Genomic DNA, 13828 nt, shown 5'->3' with positions numbered 1-13828 from the left:
CACAGTGCTATGAGCTTGTAGAAAGAAAGAAGAAATCTGAAATTTACACAGATGTGTTCCCGGTCTTAATGGGTTAATATGTGTAAATATTATTCATTATATTATTATTATTATTACAAATATAATGAATCCACATCGTCTCAAAGTTCCTCCAACAATGTATTTAAAAATGCAGTGCAGCTTTGAATCCAGCAAAAGAGCAGTAAAATGATGTCAAGATTTGTACTTTAACCACTGGAGCAACATATAGACCATAAGAATTCAAGCAAAAATGACAATTAAGAAGATTAATATCGTCGCTGTCCTGCAGAAACCTTGAACTTCCAAAACTTTCAAGGAACTTTTACTTTTCAGGAAATGTTAAAAAAGACCAAGAGACCTGGTTCTGCCAGACCCAGAAGGAACAAAATCCTAGTAGGCAACACTATGGGGAGAGATTTGTCTCAAAATTATTTGTGAATCCAATACCCAAGATGCACAAATATTCCTAAACCACTTTATAAGTGAAAAAGTTTAAATCATTTTAGGCATTTTGTGTGTGGGTAGCATTTTGTGTATAGGGGTATTTGGTTGTAGATTTGTGTTTAGGCTAGACCAGCAGACCTTCCAGTCTGATTACATTCACCTGTCCCTTGTCAGTCAGTGCACAGAATAGGGAATAGGCTCTATGCACTAGGGCTTTCACGACTAGAGAATTTTATTTTTATTTTTTATTTTTAGGGGGGCATTGTTTTAATGCCATCCTACTACTATATTACTATTATTATTATCCTCCTGCCCTTATTTTTATGGCGTTTTACGGGAAGCGCTTCTGGCACAGCAGCACAGCAGCGTCTCCAAGGATCCCCATTGCCCAATAATAGGCTTTTATTGGGCATACTTTTGACCCCCTTTTGATAAAAAACAAAGTCAGGAGGATAATAATAATAGTAAGACGGGCCATTGCTATGGCATTAAAACAAATTACAAATCTATTCGACTAGTCAACTATTCGACTAGTACCAACAAGGTCGACTAGTGGTTAATGGTTATACTAGTCGACTAGTGGTTAATGGTTATACTAGACGACTAGTGGTTAATGGTTATACTAGTCGACTAGTGGTTAATGGTTATACTAGTCGACTAGTGGTTAATGGTTATACTAGACGACTAGTGGTTAATGGTTATACTAGTCGACTAGTGGTTAATGGTTATACTAGTCGACTAGTGGTTAATGGTTATACTAGACGACTAGTGGTTAATGGTTATACTAGTCGACTAGTGGTTAATGGTTATACTAGTCGACTAGTGGTTAATGGTTATACTAGTCGACTAGTGGTTAATGGTTATACTAGTCGACTAGTGGTTAATGGTTATACTAGACGACTAGTGGTTAATGGTTATACTAGTCGACTAGTGGTTAATGGTTATACTAGTCGACTAGTGGTTAATGGTTATACTAGTCGACTAGTGGTTAATGGTTATACTAGTCGACTAGTGGTTAATGGTTATACTAGTCGACTAGTGGTTAATGGTTATACTAGTCGACTAGTGGTTAATGGTTATACTAGTCGACTAGTGGTTAATGGTTATACTAGTCGACTAGTGGTTAATGGTTATACTAGTCGACTAGTGGTTAATGGTTATACTAGACGACTAGTGGTTAATGGTTATACTAGTCGACTAGTGGTTAATGGTTATACTAGTCGACTAGTGGTTAATGGTTATACTAGTCGACTAGTGGTTAATGGTTATACTAGTCGACTAGTGGTTAATGGTTATACTAGTCGACTAGTGGTTAATGGTTATACTAGTCGACTAGTCTGTGAAAGCCCTACTGTGCACAGCAGACATAGTGAAGACATTCACAGGTGTGTGTTACCACTGACACTAATGAAGGCTCTGTTCCATTTAGTGTAGCACTGTGGTTCTCTGGTTTTTCAATTTCCACGACCCCCGTAACTCTGAGAGTGTACAAATGGAACCAAATGGACCCGAGTTACACACTCGTAAGGGGCCATTTGGAAACCCCTTAAGGAACCATGAGGGTCACTGGACCCCACATTTTAGAGCCACTTGGTGTAGCAGAGTGTTTCCAGTGAGCCAACATGCACTAATATCAGCACCCTGACTCTGTTTGACCAGAATGGAACAAACAGAGCCTTCATTAGTATCATTGCATAGAGTGCATTAGTCGTGCATAGAGCCTGCCAATGTTGATCTCGAACTTAATAAACACGACGTTTACTCCTTATAGCTCAGTTTATTCAATTGTACAGTCAGTGGGACAAAACGACAACACGTTCCCTCCATGTTTGTCAAGTGAACCGCAGCGCTCACTGCGCATGCGTATATAGCTGTGTGGGTCATACCATAATGTCTATAGTAGAGGGGCAACCTATGTTAACAGTCCAGACCTGCTCTGTTGCCCCTGGTGGTTGAAATCTGAAGCGTTCCTGAATGGCCGGGGAGGAAAAGAGGGACAGACAGACAGACAGACAAAGCCTCCTGTAGGCCGACCCCCTGGGTCTGGCAAATAACCTGTTCCAATGGATCCAAAGTAGTTATTATTTAGTCACAAGCTGTTTTTTTTAATACTTCTCATTGGTTTAATGTTTATAAAACCCACAGCCACTTTCACATTGATTTTCTTTTTTCAAAAGTAGCAAAAAATAGTCAATCTACAAGCTTGTAGATTGACTATTAGTAATTTTTGTTATGAGGTTTCACATTGGCCAACATAGAAATTCAACCAAAATAATGCAATGGTAATAATATAAACTATAATAGTTTTGATGTTGTTCCCGTCTTCTAGCAGAGAGAAATATCACGTGTCGTAGCAAACAGTTAAGACGTTCCAGTTCATATTGATGAAGAAATATCAAAACAGGACAGAGATACACTAATACACTCTATTCAACTTTATTAGCAAAAAAAAACAAACAGTTTGTACAGTAAAGATGGTGACAGAACTGTACATTCAAATCCCTCAATTTATCTCAATATCAATTTCACAAAGAATATGTACTACTGCAGAACTGACCGGCACACATATAATCATTCAAAACGTATGGAGAGTAATCACGTATACATTCCCTTTTCAAACACAAAGAGACAAAATAACATTTCAGCAAGTTTACAATTCCTCACCCGCTGTCTTCCATTTAACATCCCATAATAATGTTCAGGCTATAAGAACAGGCCTCCAATGGCAGTGAATCCATACTTAGAATATAGAAACATTTAAGGCTACATTAAAACTGTGTAACCACTTTAACCATTATACTTTGGCTATTCAAAAAAAATAGCAGATCTACAAGCTCATAACACGGCACTCAGAGTGCCGTGTTATGAGCTTGTAGATCTGCTATTTTTGAAAAATCTTGAAAATGTGTGCGATTTGGCCTGATTTTACAAAATGTCGTCTAAATCCTAACAGTTTTAAAAAAAAAAACGTTTTCATGTCAAGGATCCCTAAAATGATATGTATTTGGCCGTGGACCCCATCTCAAAATATTCAGTTCCAGGGACCCCCCAGAAGCAAAGATTTTAGTTAAAAATGTTATATATATAAAAATAATATATATATATATATATATATATTTATATGTATATATATTCAAAGATTTGCACACATTTTCACGATTTTTCCAAAATAGCAGATCTACAAGCTCACAGCCCGGCACCGAATCCATACTTAGAATGTAGAAACAACGAGGCTACATGAGACTCTACTCAATCAGTGCAACGCATGGTTTTTGGGCCATGCCGTTATTGTCAACATTTGATGACTAAAAAAATCATCAAATACTTTCCCTTTTTGTTTGTGTTTTTTGGGGGGTTCCATGGGGATACACTGCTACACCAGTGGTTCTCAAAGTGCTTCAAGGACCCCCCAGTGGTCCTTGAAGCAGTTCCGATTGATTGATATTTAGGAACCATATGGAGCTTTACTGGTCTGTAACTCTGGTCTGTAACGCCATAACGCTCAGAGTTATAGAGTACAGAAGTCCTGACGTCACTCGTTCATCCCCTGGTTCGTAAAGTCATGTCTCTATGGAGAATAACATCGGGTCATCTTAGAATCGTCTCATATAAGAATTGTGGTCCAAAAATAAACAAACTGTCTCTGCGATATTGTCAGGGAGGAGGTTCTGTATCGTTTATGATAGTCAGTCACTTATATTTGATACAGTCTGTTTCTGGGGAAATTTTTTACTAATTCGGCGGAAGTAACATTATCGTTTTCTCACCGTCAGTCGATGCTTCATATCCATAAGAGTCAAACCACCGGGGTCATTTGTTTATTTTTGGAACACAGTTCTTATTTGACGCGAAATTAAACACGTCTATGGGGATTCAGAACGGGGGGGGGAAACCACGAACCAGGTAGAAGACAAACCTAGGATGTGTAAATGACGTCAGACTTCGGTGCTCTATGGCGTCCGTGTGGACTAATGCACATTAACCCATTGAGACCTGAAGCCGATTCTACATGTCTCCTAAATCCCAACAATTTTCTGAAAAACGTATGTTTCTATATCAGTGGTGCTCAAAATTTTTCATGTCAAGGACCCCCAAAATTATATGTATTTGGCCACGGACCCCCATCAAAATATGTTGTTCCAGGGACCCCCAGAAGCAAAGATTTGAGTTAAAAATGTTCGCTTTAAAAATATATATATTCAAAGATTTGCACACATTTTCACGAATTTTCAAAAATAGCAGATCTACAAGCTCATAGCGCGGCACTCGGTGCCGCGCTATGAGCTTGTATATCTGCTATTTTTGAATAGCCCAAAGTGTAAAATAATGCTTTTTTGCTCAAATCTAAAAATGACACAGTTCCAGGTCTTAATGGGTTAAACTGGGTGTCCTTGAAGTTAAAAGGTTTGAGAATGACTGGGTTCAAATACAATCTAACTGGTACATGTGCAGTGGGTTGGAGCTGGTCTCACCTACACCCTGGTTAACCCATTGAAGCCGGTAACGCGCGTCTGTCATTTTAGATTTCGTTGGCTATTCAAAAATAGTAGATCTACAAAGCTCATAGTGTTTTTTTTTTTTTTTTTAATCGTGTAATATTTGTGCAAATCTTTGAATATATATTTTTTAAAGTGAACAGTTGTAAAATATTTAGCACTCGGTGCCACGCTATGAGCTTGTATATCTGCTATTTTTGAATAGCCAAAGAAATCTAAAATGACAGTGATGTGTTCCCGGATTTAATGGGTTAACATACATAGTTGCAACCACCTCCCTCCGTAAAGAGGTTGAGAGACAGACAGATTGTAACATTCAAAATTATGTAAAAAAAAATCCCATATGGATTCCCTTTAATGTTGTTTTGTGCCAAAGGTTTCTAAACTAATGTAAGCGACATTGATTGTAAACATTAAACAGTGAAGCAATAAAATCAAATTGAAAACAGCGACAGTGTGGAAGTGCAGTTTAGCCCCTGAGTCTGACAGTAAGGCTGGGGGACATGGACACAAATCACAGCATTTTTTTGTCTTAATATCTCTCATCGATATCGATTCGAAACATTTTAAAGAATTTGACTAATTTCACTGATTTTGTATATAAAATGGTATAATAAAATTGTATATAAAATAAGGCTTAAAGGCATAGTTCACCCCCAAAATGACTTTCTTTCTATGGATTAGTCGCCCCATGTCTCATTCCTAAGTCAATAATTTGATGACCGGCAACGGTCATCAAATTATTGACTTAGGAATGAGACATGGGGCGACTAATCCATAGGAAAAAAAAGTCATTTTGGGGGTGAACTATGCCTTTTTAAGTGGTTGAGACTAGGAAAAGACAACACTCAGGCCACATCACCATTTTCAAACATCCAAACTCCCAGATAAATATCTAGTCTCATATCACAATATTGATATAACATCGACACATATAACTCAGCCCCTAGAGATCACATCAGAGCCATCGCTGTGGTTGAGCGTGCACTCTCTCGTGGGAGTGTGACCTGTGTGGGGGGGAGGGGGAGGGGGAGGGGAAACATAGGGCCCCCCGGGAGCCCCTCAGAGGGACTGGTATCCGCTGGCCCTCTTTCTGCGTCCGATCAGATAGACGATGACCACGATGACGATGAGGATCAGGAGGGTGACGCCCACGCCGATGGCCACGCTGTAGTTCGGTCTGTCCGCCTTGCACATGTCAGCTGGAAAATACACAGTAAACATCATTTAACCCATTAAGACCTGAGAAGATTCTAGAAATGTCTTCTAAATCCTAACAATTTTTTGAAAGAAAAACCCAATTTTTTTCCTCGGTTTTCCTCGGTTTTTCAAAAATAGCAGATCTACAAGCTCATAGCGCGGCACTCGGTGCCGCGCTATGAGCTTGTATATCTGCTATTTTTGAATAGCCAAAGACATCTAAAGTGACACAGATGCGTTCCAGGTATCAATGGGTTAAACATTTAACTGTGCGCAGTGGTGGAAAGTAAGTACGTACATGTACTGAAGTACTGGACTTGAGTACACTTTTGAGTTACTTTTGACTTTACTAGAGTATTTCCAATGTTCTGTACTTTTACTTGTACTCCACGACATCTCAGAGGAAAATATTGTACTTTTACAACTTCAACTTTCACTAGTATTATTTGAAATATTTAGTCACTAGTTACTTTGTAGACTTTGATTATTATTACAAAACATACATTAACCACTTCAGCCTTATATACATATTTCGGCCATTTGAAAATAGCAGATCTACAAGCTCACAACGCATTGTGAGCTTGTAGATCTGCTATTTTCAAAGAATTTTGAAAATGTATAAAGAAAATGCATGAATTTTATACATTTGAAAACTACGTAACGAGTACTTTAACTTGTGACGCTTTAAGTACATTTTGATACCAATACTTTTGTACTTTTACTCAAGTCAATTTTGAATTCCGAACGTTTACTTGTAACAGAGTATTTTTACATTGCAGTATTGATACTTTTACTTACAGTAGGTAAAAAGTCCCACCGCACTTTTATTTTACCTCTGGGGTGGAATCTGCCAAAGCTTTGTCAATGCAAATGCGTGGATTCTTGGTCCTGCGCATCTTTCACTCGAATCCACGCATTTGCATTGACAAAGCATTGGCAGATTCCGCCCCAGAGGTAAAATAAAAGTGCGGTGTGACCGTACCCTTAACATAATATAACATAACATTTAATTCTATAGCTCACTGGCATGTAGAATAGGAACAGTGACTGAAGTGACTTCTGCATTTACAGCTATGGTACAGACATCAGTCACTATAGGATGGGAAACGGTGGTTTTGTGGACGGTGATGGACGCACGCACATCTCAGTGTGCTATGTGAGGACATACATGAGCATTCGAAGTGGTGGAAAAAGTACTCAGATATTTTACTTAAGTAAAAGTACCAATACTGCAATGTGGAAATACTCTGTTTCAAGTAAAAGTCCTGAATTCAAAATTTACTTGAGTGAAAGAGCAAAAGTATTGGTATCAAAATGTTCTTAAAGTACCAAAAGTAAAAGTACAAAAATGTTTGAAAATAGCAGATTACAAGCTCACAGCACATCACATGTTGGGAGCTTGTAGATCTGCTATTTTCAAATGAATTGAAATTGTATAAAATAGGGTCAAAGTGGTTAATGTATGTTTTATAATATAATAATGTATATCTGCAATGTAACTAGCTAAAGTTTTCAAATAATTGTAGTGGAGTAAAAGTACAATATTTGCCTCTATGAGATGTAGTGGAAATTGGAAATACTCCAGTAAAGTAAAAAAAATACCTCACAACTTTACTTAAGTGCAGTACTTGAGTAAATATACTCAGTTACTTTACACCACTGCTTCTGCATTTACAGCTATGGTACAATCAGTCACTATGGAAACGGTGGTTTGTGGACGGTGATGGATGCACGCACGTCTCAGCGTGCTATGTGAGGACATACATGAGCTTTGGTGTGACATGTGAGGACATGCAGAAGAGAAACTCTTGTCTCAGGTGACTGACAACGTCACCACACACACATGACCCTTTTTTTTACCACCGGGATTGAACCGGTTCCATTATTTCTTCCCGCCTAATTCAGAACCAGTTCCGAGTGTTTCCACTGAAAATGAATTGGTTCAGGGACCCTAAAATATTTTGATTATTATTACAAAACATGCAGTACCCACTTCAGCCCCTATAATGTACATTTCGGCCATTTGAAAATAGCCGATCTACAAGCTCACAATGCGTCGCGATTGTGAGCTTGTAGATCGGCTATTTTCAAATTATTTGTATACGTTTGAAAAGTTGTGAAACGGGACATTATGCATAATGAGTGCTTTAATGAGTGCTTTCTACTTTAACTTTGTTACTTTAACGCATTTAGACCTGGAACTTATCTGTGTCATTTCAGGTTTCTTTGGCTATTAAAAAATTGCAGATCTACAAGCTCATAGCGCGGCACCGAGTGCCGCGCTATGAGCTTGTAGATCTGCTATTTTTGAAAAATCTTGAAAAAGAAATGTTTAGATTTTTTTCAAAAAACTGTTAGGATTTAGAAAACATTTTAAAGAATCGCCTGAGGTCTTAAAGGGTTAAGCACATTTTGACACCAATGCTTTTGTACTTTTACTCAAAATACATTTTGAATTCCGGACTTTTACTTGTAACAGAGTATTTCTACACAGGCAGTATTGATACTTTTACTTAAGTAAAACATGTGACTAATTTCTATTGCTTTGAGAGAAGCAGCTGGAATGTATGGAAGTGAGTCAGCAGAACCTGTTCCTGAAATGGAGTCGACTGACTGACAACAAGATAAGAATCCTGCTGTAGTGGCATCTCCAACCACAGTGTTGCCATGTCTGCTAATTATAAGTGACTTTGGACTTGTTTTCCTGTTAAGTCTCTTGTAAATATTGGTTGACGCGGGTTGTGTGTGTTTTTTGTTGTTGTTGCTTGTTTCTTAAATGTAGTTGATTATTTGGACTTGTTTCCTAATGTTGTTTAAACCAGTGGTGTCAAGGATCGCCTAAATTAATATGTATTTGTCAACACGGACCCTCATCTGAAAATATTTTGTGCCAGGGACCCCCCATACAAGATAACATTTTTTAAACAGTCCACGTTTTCAAAATCTTTGTCAAGATTTTGGGTGTGACGCGTTTTGAGCTTGTAGATCTGCTATTTCCAAATAGCCGATGTGTTTTACATCATGATACGATGTAAATAGACAATTCTCATGTGGCCAATAGTCGCTCCTTTTGGGCTTGCTTTCATAGACCTGGTTGCTTGTTTCTCTCGCAAAACCTGGCAACAGTGACTCCACTGTGCAGGTCAAACGGGGTTATAGACTTCCTGCTTCTGATTGGTGATGAGGATGGAGGGGGAGGGACTTTCACCAGCCCTCATTAACATAATAATACATTATTTTCCAGGCCAGTCTGACAGGTTGTATGGCTGCTACTGTAAACAGTGGGTGGTGGAAAAAGTATTCACATGTTTTACTTAAGTAAAAGTATCAATACTACAATGTGGAAATACTCTGTTACAATTAAAAGTCAGGAATAAAAAATTGACTTGAGTAAAACTACAAAAGTATTGGTATCAAAATGTACTTAAAGTACCAAAAGTAGGTCACAGCGATGCATTGTGAGCTTGTAGATCGGCTATTTTCAAATGGCCGAAATGTCTAGGGCCGAACGCTGAAGTGATTAATGTATGTTTTGTAATAATAATCAAAATCTACAAAGTAACTAGTAACTAAAGTTTTCAAATAATTGTAGTGGAGAAAGAATACAATATTTGTCTCAAGTATTGGCTTTTTTTTCCTCCTAATTGAGTCATTAAGCCGATTCAATTTACAACGTAGGCATTTAGCAGACGCTCTTAATCCAGAGAGATTTACAGTAAGCAAGGTAAACACGAGGTAATACGTCAAATGGACAGAAATAGTCATCTAGGATCATAGGTAAACCAAGGACCTATCCTCAGTCTAAACAGTAGAATATCAACAAAAAGATATATTATGTACATTGAAACTACACACTATAGGATGTCAGGTCTACATACTGTATGGACCTGGCATCTGTCTACATAACATCAACATTACATTTGAACATAAGACTGCATGAAGGGTGTAACTGTTGTCCTTATTAACGCTAATCTTCCACCAGGTATTTTGTGAATTGACACAAGCTAGTAGAACACTGTAACTCTATGTCAGGGGTGATGCAACTGTGATGATGCAGAGGGCTACTACTATATTTCCATATGTTCCATATTTCCTCTAGAGGGACACGTTGCATATTAAGAGGTCGGGCAGAAACCTCTTATCTCCGTAAATTAAACTTTTTTCGTAAATGAATGACGTACTTTGTCATTCTATGTCACACAAAAGTAGCAAAAATAGCTGATCTACAAGCTCAAAATGTGTCGCACTGCGACACTGCTATTTTTTAAATGGAATCCTGATTCTTTTTTTGGTGCTATTTTTTAATTGGAATCCTGAAAAGTTACATTTGTATTTAATTTCAAATGCATTCAGTTATACTTATGTTAACTTTATGAACTTAAATACAAATACATTGGACATAAAAAAGATTTTAATACTAGTCATTAAGCTACTAATATAGACTGTAGTAATTAAAGCGGGTCATGTTTGCATGTTTGGAATTGTAAACAACTGAAATCAATAATATATATATCACTATTCCCATATTAACCTGCGGGGCCGCATTAGGTGAAGGTGGGGGCCGCATGTGGCCCCCGGGCCTCCAGTTGCCCATGTATGCTCTATGTATTCGTCATCAACAGTCTGTTCTTGCTGACAGTCACATTCTCAGTCACCTGAGGAAGAGTTTCTCTTCTGTATGTCCTCACATGTCACACCAATGCTCATGTCTGTCCTCACGTAGCACACAGAGACGTGCGTGCCATCCATCACCACAAACCACCGTTTCCCATCCTATAGTGACTGATGTCTGTACCACGGCTTTAAATGCAGAAGTCACTTCAGCCACTGTTCCTATAGACGAATCCACAGACGCGCTGCCTGTAGGCGGCCATTGCTGCGGTGTCGCGTCCGCGTAGCGTTGACACCGCAGCAATGGCTGCGCGCAGGGCAGCGCTCCGTGGATTTGTGTATAGAAAGACCAGCCGGTTGAGCCATCCTGTGTTCAAGAATGTATTGTTAGATGTGAACGCAATTAATTAATCGTGGGGGGCGGCAGTGGCTCAGGGGTAACAGCAGGGTTCCCGGTTCGATCCCGGGCTCCCGCAGCGTTAGTGTCTAAGTGTCCTTGAGCAAGACACTGAACCCCTAACTGCTCCCGATGAGCAGGTTGGTGCCTTGCATGGTTTCCTCCTCCATCGGTGTGTGAATGTGTGTGTGAATGGGTGAATGTAATGCACAATCTATGTAAAGCGCTTTGGATAAAAGTGCTATATAAATGCACCATTTACCAATTAAAAATGTTAAATGTGCGCGTGCACATGCGTGTGTGTGTGTGCGTGTCCAAATAAATGAATCAGATCTGGACGAGAAGACTTACGTGCACCAAACTCCTTGGCCTGGGTGGGTCAAGTTGTGTGTGTGTGTGTGTGTGTGTGTGTTTGTGTGTGTGTGCACGTGCGCGTACGTGCGCGTACGTGCTGTGTGCGTGTCCAAATAAATTCATCAGATCTGGACAAGGGCACTTACATGCACAAAACTCCTTGTGGCCTGGGTCAGGTTGAAGAAGGCCTGCGTGTGTGTGTGTGTGTGTGTGTGTGTGCGTGCGTGCGTGCGTGCGTGCGCGTGTCCAGTACTCACGTGCACCAAAGTCGTTGCCCTTGGTCAGGTTGAATGCCTGCATGCGGTTCTGCGTGACGTCCAGATACAGCTGGTCGCCCATGTACACCTCCTCCTTCTTGCAGGAGTAGGAGTGTCCGATGGCGGCGTCGAACAGACGCACCGAGCTGTTTTTCCGGGAGAACTCCGTCATTGCAAAGTGGCCTGCATGTGTTATAAAGTATCGCATTTAATCAGAATCAGGTTTATTGTCATCATCACAGGTTTACAAGGTAAAAAAAAAGTGGGTGAAATTCGCTCTCGTACATCGTTCCCATCGCCAGTGGTGGAAAGTAACTAAGTACATTTACTTAAGTTTAAGTAAAATTTTTAGGTATTTGTACTTTACTTGAGTATTTCCAATTTCCAATACTTTTACTTCTACTCCACTACATCTCAGAGGAAAATATTGTACTTTTACGCCACTACAATTATTTGATAACTTTAGTTACTAGTTACTTTTCAGATATAAATTATGATATTATTAAACATACATTAACCACTTTAGCCCTATTTTATACAGAGGCTATTTGAAAATAGCCGATCTACAAGCTCACAACGCGTCGCATCGCGACGCGTTGTGAGCTTGTAGATCTGCTATTTTCAAACATTTTTGTACTTTTACTTTTGGTACTGTAAGTACATTTTGATGCCAATAGTTTTGTACTTTTACAAAAAGTTGTACATTTTGAATTCTGGATTTTTCCACCACTGCGAGCCCTCGCAACGTTATTTCCATAGAAAGAAGAGGGGGAGGAAGAAGAGGGGTGGGGGGGGGGCAAGTGGGAAGGGAGATCAAACAAGAGAACAACAAAAAAGCCAAACAAGTTATCTACATATTTACACTAGTACCTGAGAGATAAAACAATATGACGAAGGTGCCTGAGCATAGCAGCATATTGCAATGTACTTCAGCCATTAAAACCGGGAACGCTCTCTGTGTCATTTTTAGATTTCTTTGGCTATTCAAACATATCAAATCTACAAGCTCATAGCGCGGCACAGAGAAGACATTTTTTAAAATGTTCGCTTAAAAACAATATGTATTCAAAGATTTGCACAAAATGTTCAAGATTTTTCAAAAATAGCAGATCTACAAGCTCACAGCGCGGTTAAGTGAGAAATATGGGCCTTTCTTCCACTCCTTCCTCCCAACAGAGTAAAACGGTCAAACCGGCCCGTCTGCATAGCTTTAAGTTTAACAGTTCCGCCCAGACAGAAGGCTGTTCCCAGCAGGCAGTGTTAGACTGACAGTAAATCCAACAGATTGTGTCTATAAATACAGCTTATAAAGTATGTCTTTAACCCATTAAGACCTGAAGCCGATTCTACAAACGTCTTCTAAATCCCAACAGTATGTTTCTATAATCAGTGGTGCTCAAACTTTTTCATGTCAAGGACCCCCAAAATTGTATGTATTTGGCCGCCGACCCCCATCTCAAAATGTGTTGTTCCAGGGACCCCCCAGACTTAAGATTTGAGTTAAAATGTTTGCTTTTAAACAATATATTCAAAGATTTTCACACATTTTCATGATTTTTCAAAAGTAGCAGATCTACAAGCTCATAGCGCGGCACTCGGTGCCGCGCTATGAGCTTGTAGATCTGCTATTTTTGAATAGCCAAAGTGTAAAATATATTTTTTTAGCTCAAATCAAAAAAAGTGGCACAGATGCGTTCCAGGTCTCGATGGGGTTAACAAAAGGCACGTCACAAACAAGGAAGTTCAACCAGCAGCCCATGAATGCCGTTCGTTCTTATGTAAATATGTGTCAGTTTGTGTAGCCGCCGTGCCTGAGTTATAAATAGATACCTAATAGATTACCTAATCTGCTCTGAGGAAGGCTGCGGCCGAAGCATGTTAGCATCTCAATAAAATGAGAAACCACATCTGAGCCACTGTCTTGCATCTTTATTTTGGAGTGCCGCTTTTTTCCACTTAGGTGGTTTTCCTTTGAGTTATAAATAGATACGTTAACACTGAAGATTTGATTTGACTTGTGTTGGTAAAACAACACTGTAGTACAGTAG

The 13828-nt window shown here is 39.2% G+C and overlaps 1 protein-coding gene and 1 long non-coding RNA gene across 2 annotated transcripts in view; both read right to left on the bottom strand.

Moving 5' to 3' along the window:
* Nucleotides 1-140: 140 nt before the first annotated feature.
* Nucleotides 141-628, bottom strand: LOC308101268. The gene is made up of 2 exons (XR_013934523.1): nt 494-628; nt 141-411 (listed from the first exon to the last, which is right to left on the bottom strand). It is a non-coding gene; the product is annotated as an uncharacterized lncRNA (long non-coding RNA).
* A 2257-nt stretch (nt 629-2885) lies between these two features.
* The window catches only part of cd68 (CD68 molecule), a 22383-nt gene continuing 11440 nt past the window's right edge, over nt 2886-13828 (bottom strand). The window contains exons 5-6 of the mRNA XM_080450660.1: nt 11781-11963; nt 2886-6163 (exon numbers count right to left, since the gene is read on the bottom strand). Of these exons, the coding sequence (XP_080306786.1) occupies nt 6024-6163; nt 11781-11963 (323 nt within the window). The 3' untranslated portion in view covers nt 2886-6023. The remainder of the gene's footprint in view (nt 6164-11780; nt 11964-13828) is intronic.

Source organism: Gymnoscopelus braueri (assembly GCF_963280865.1).
Source record: "Gymnoscopelus braueri genome assembly, chromosome: 15".
In the NCBI taxonomy this organism is placed as follows: domain Eukaryota; kingdom Metazoa; phylum Chordata; class Actinopteri; order Myctophiformes; family Myctophidae; genus Gymnoscopelus; species Gymnoscopelus braueri.
Note: the sequence above shows the minus strand (reverse complement) of the source record. Positions and strands in the feature narration are given on the sequence as shown.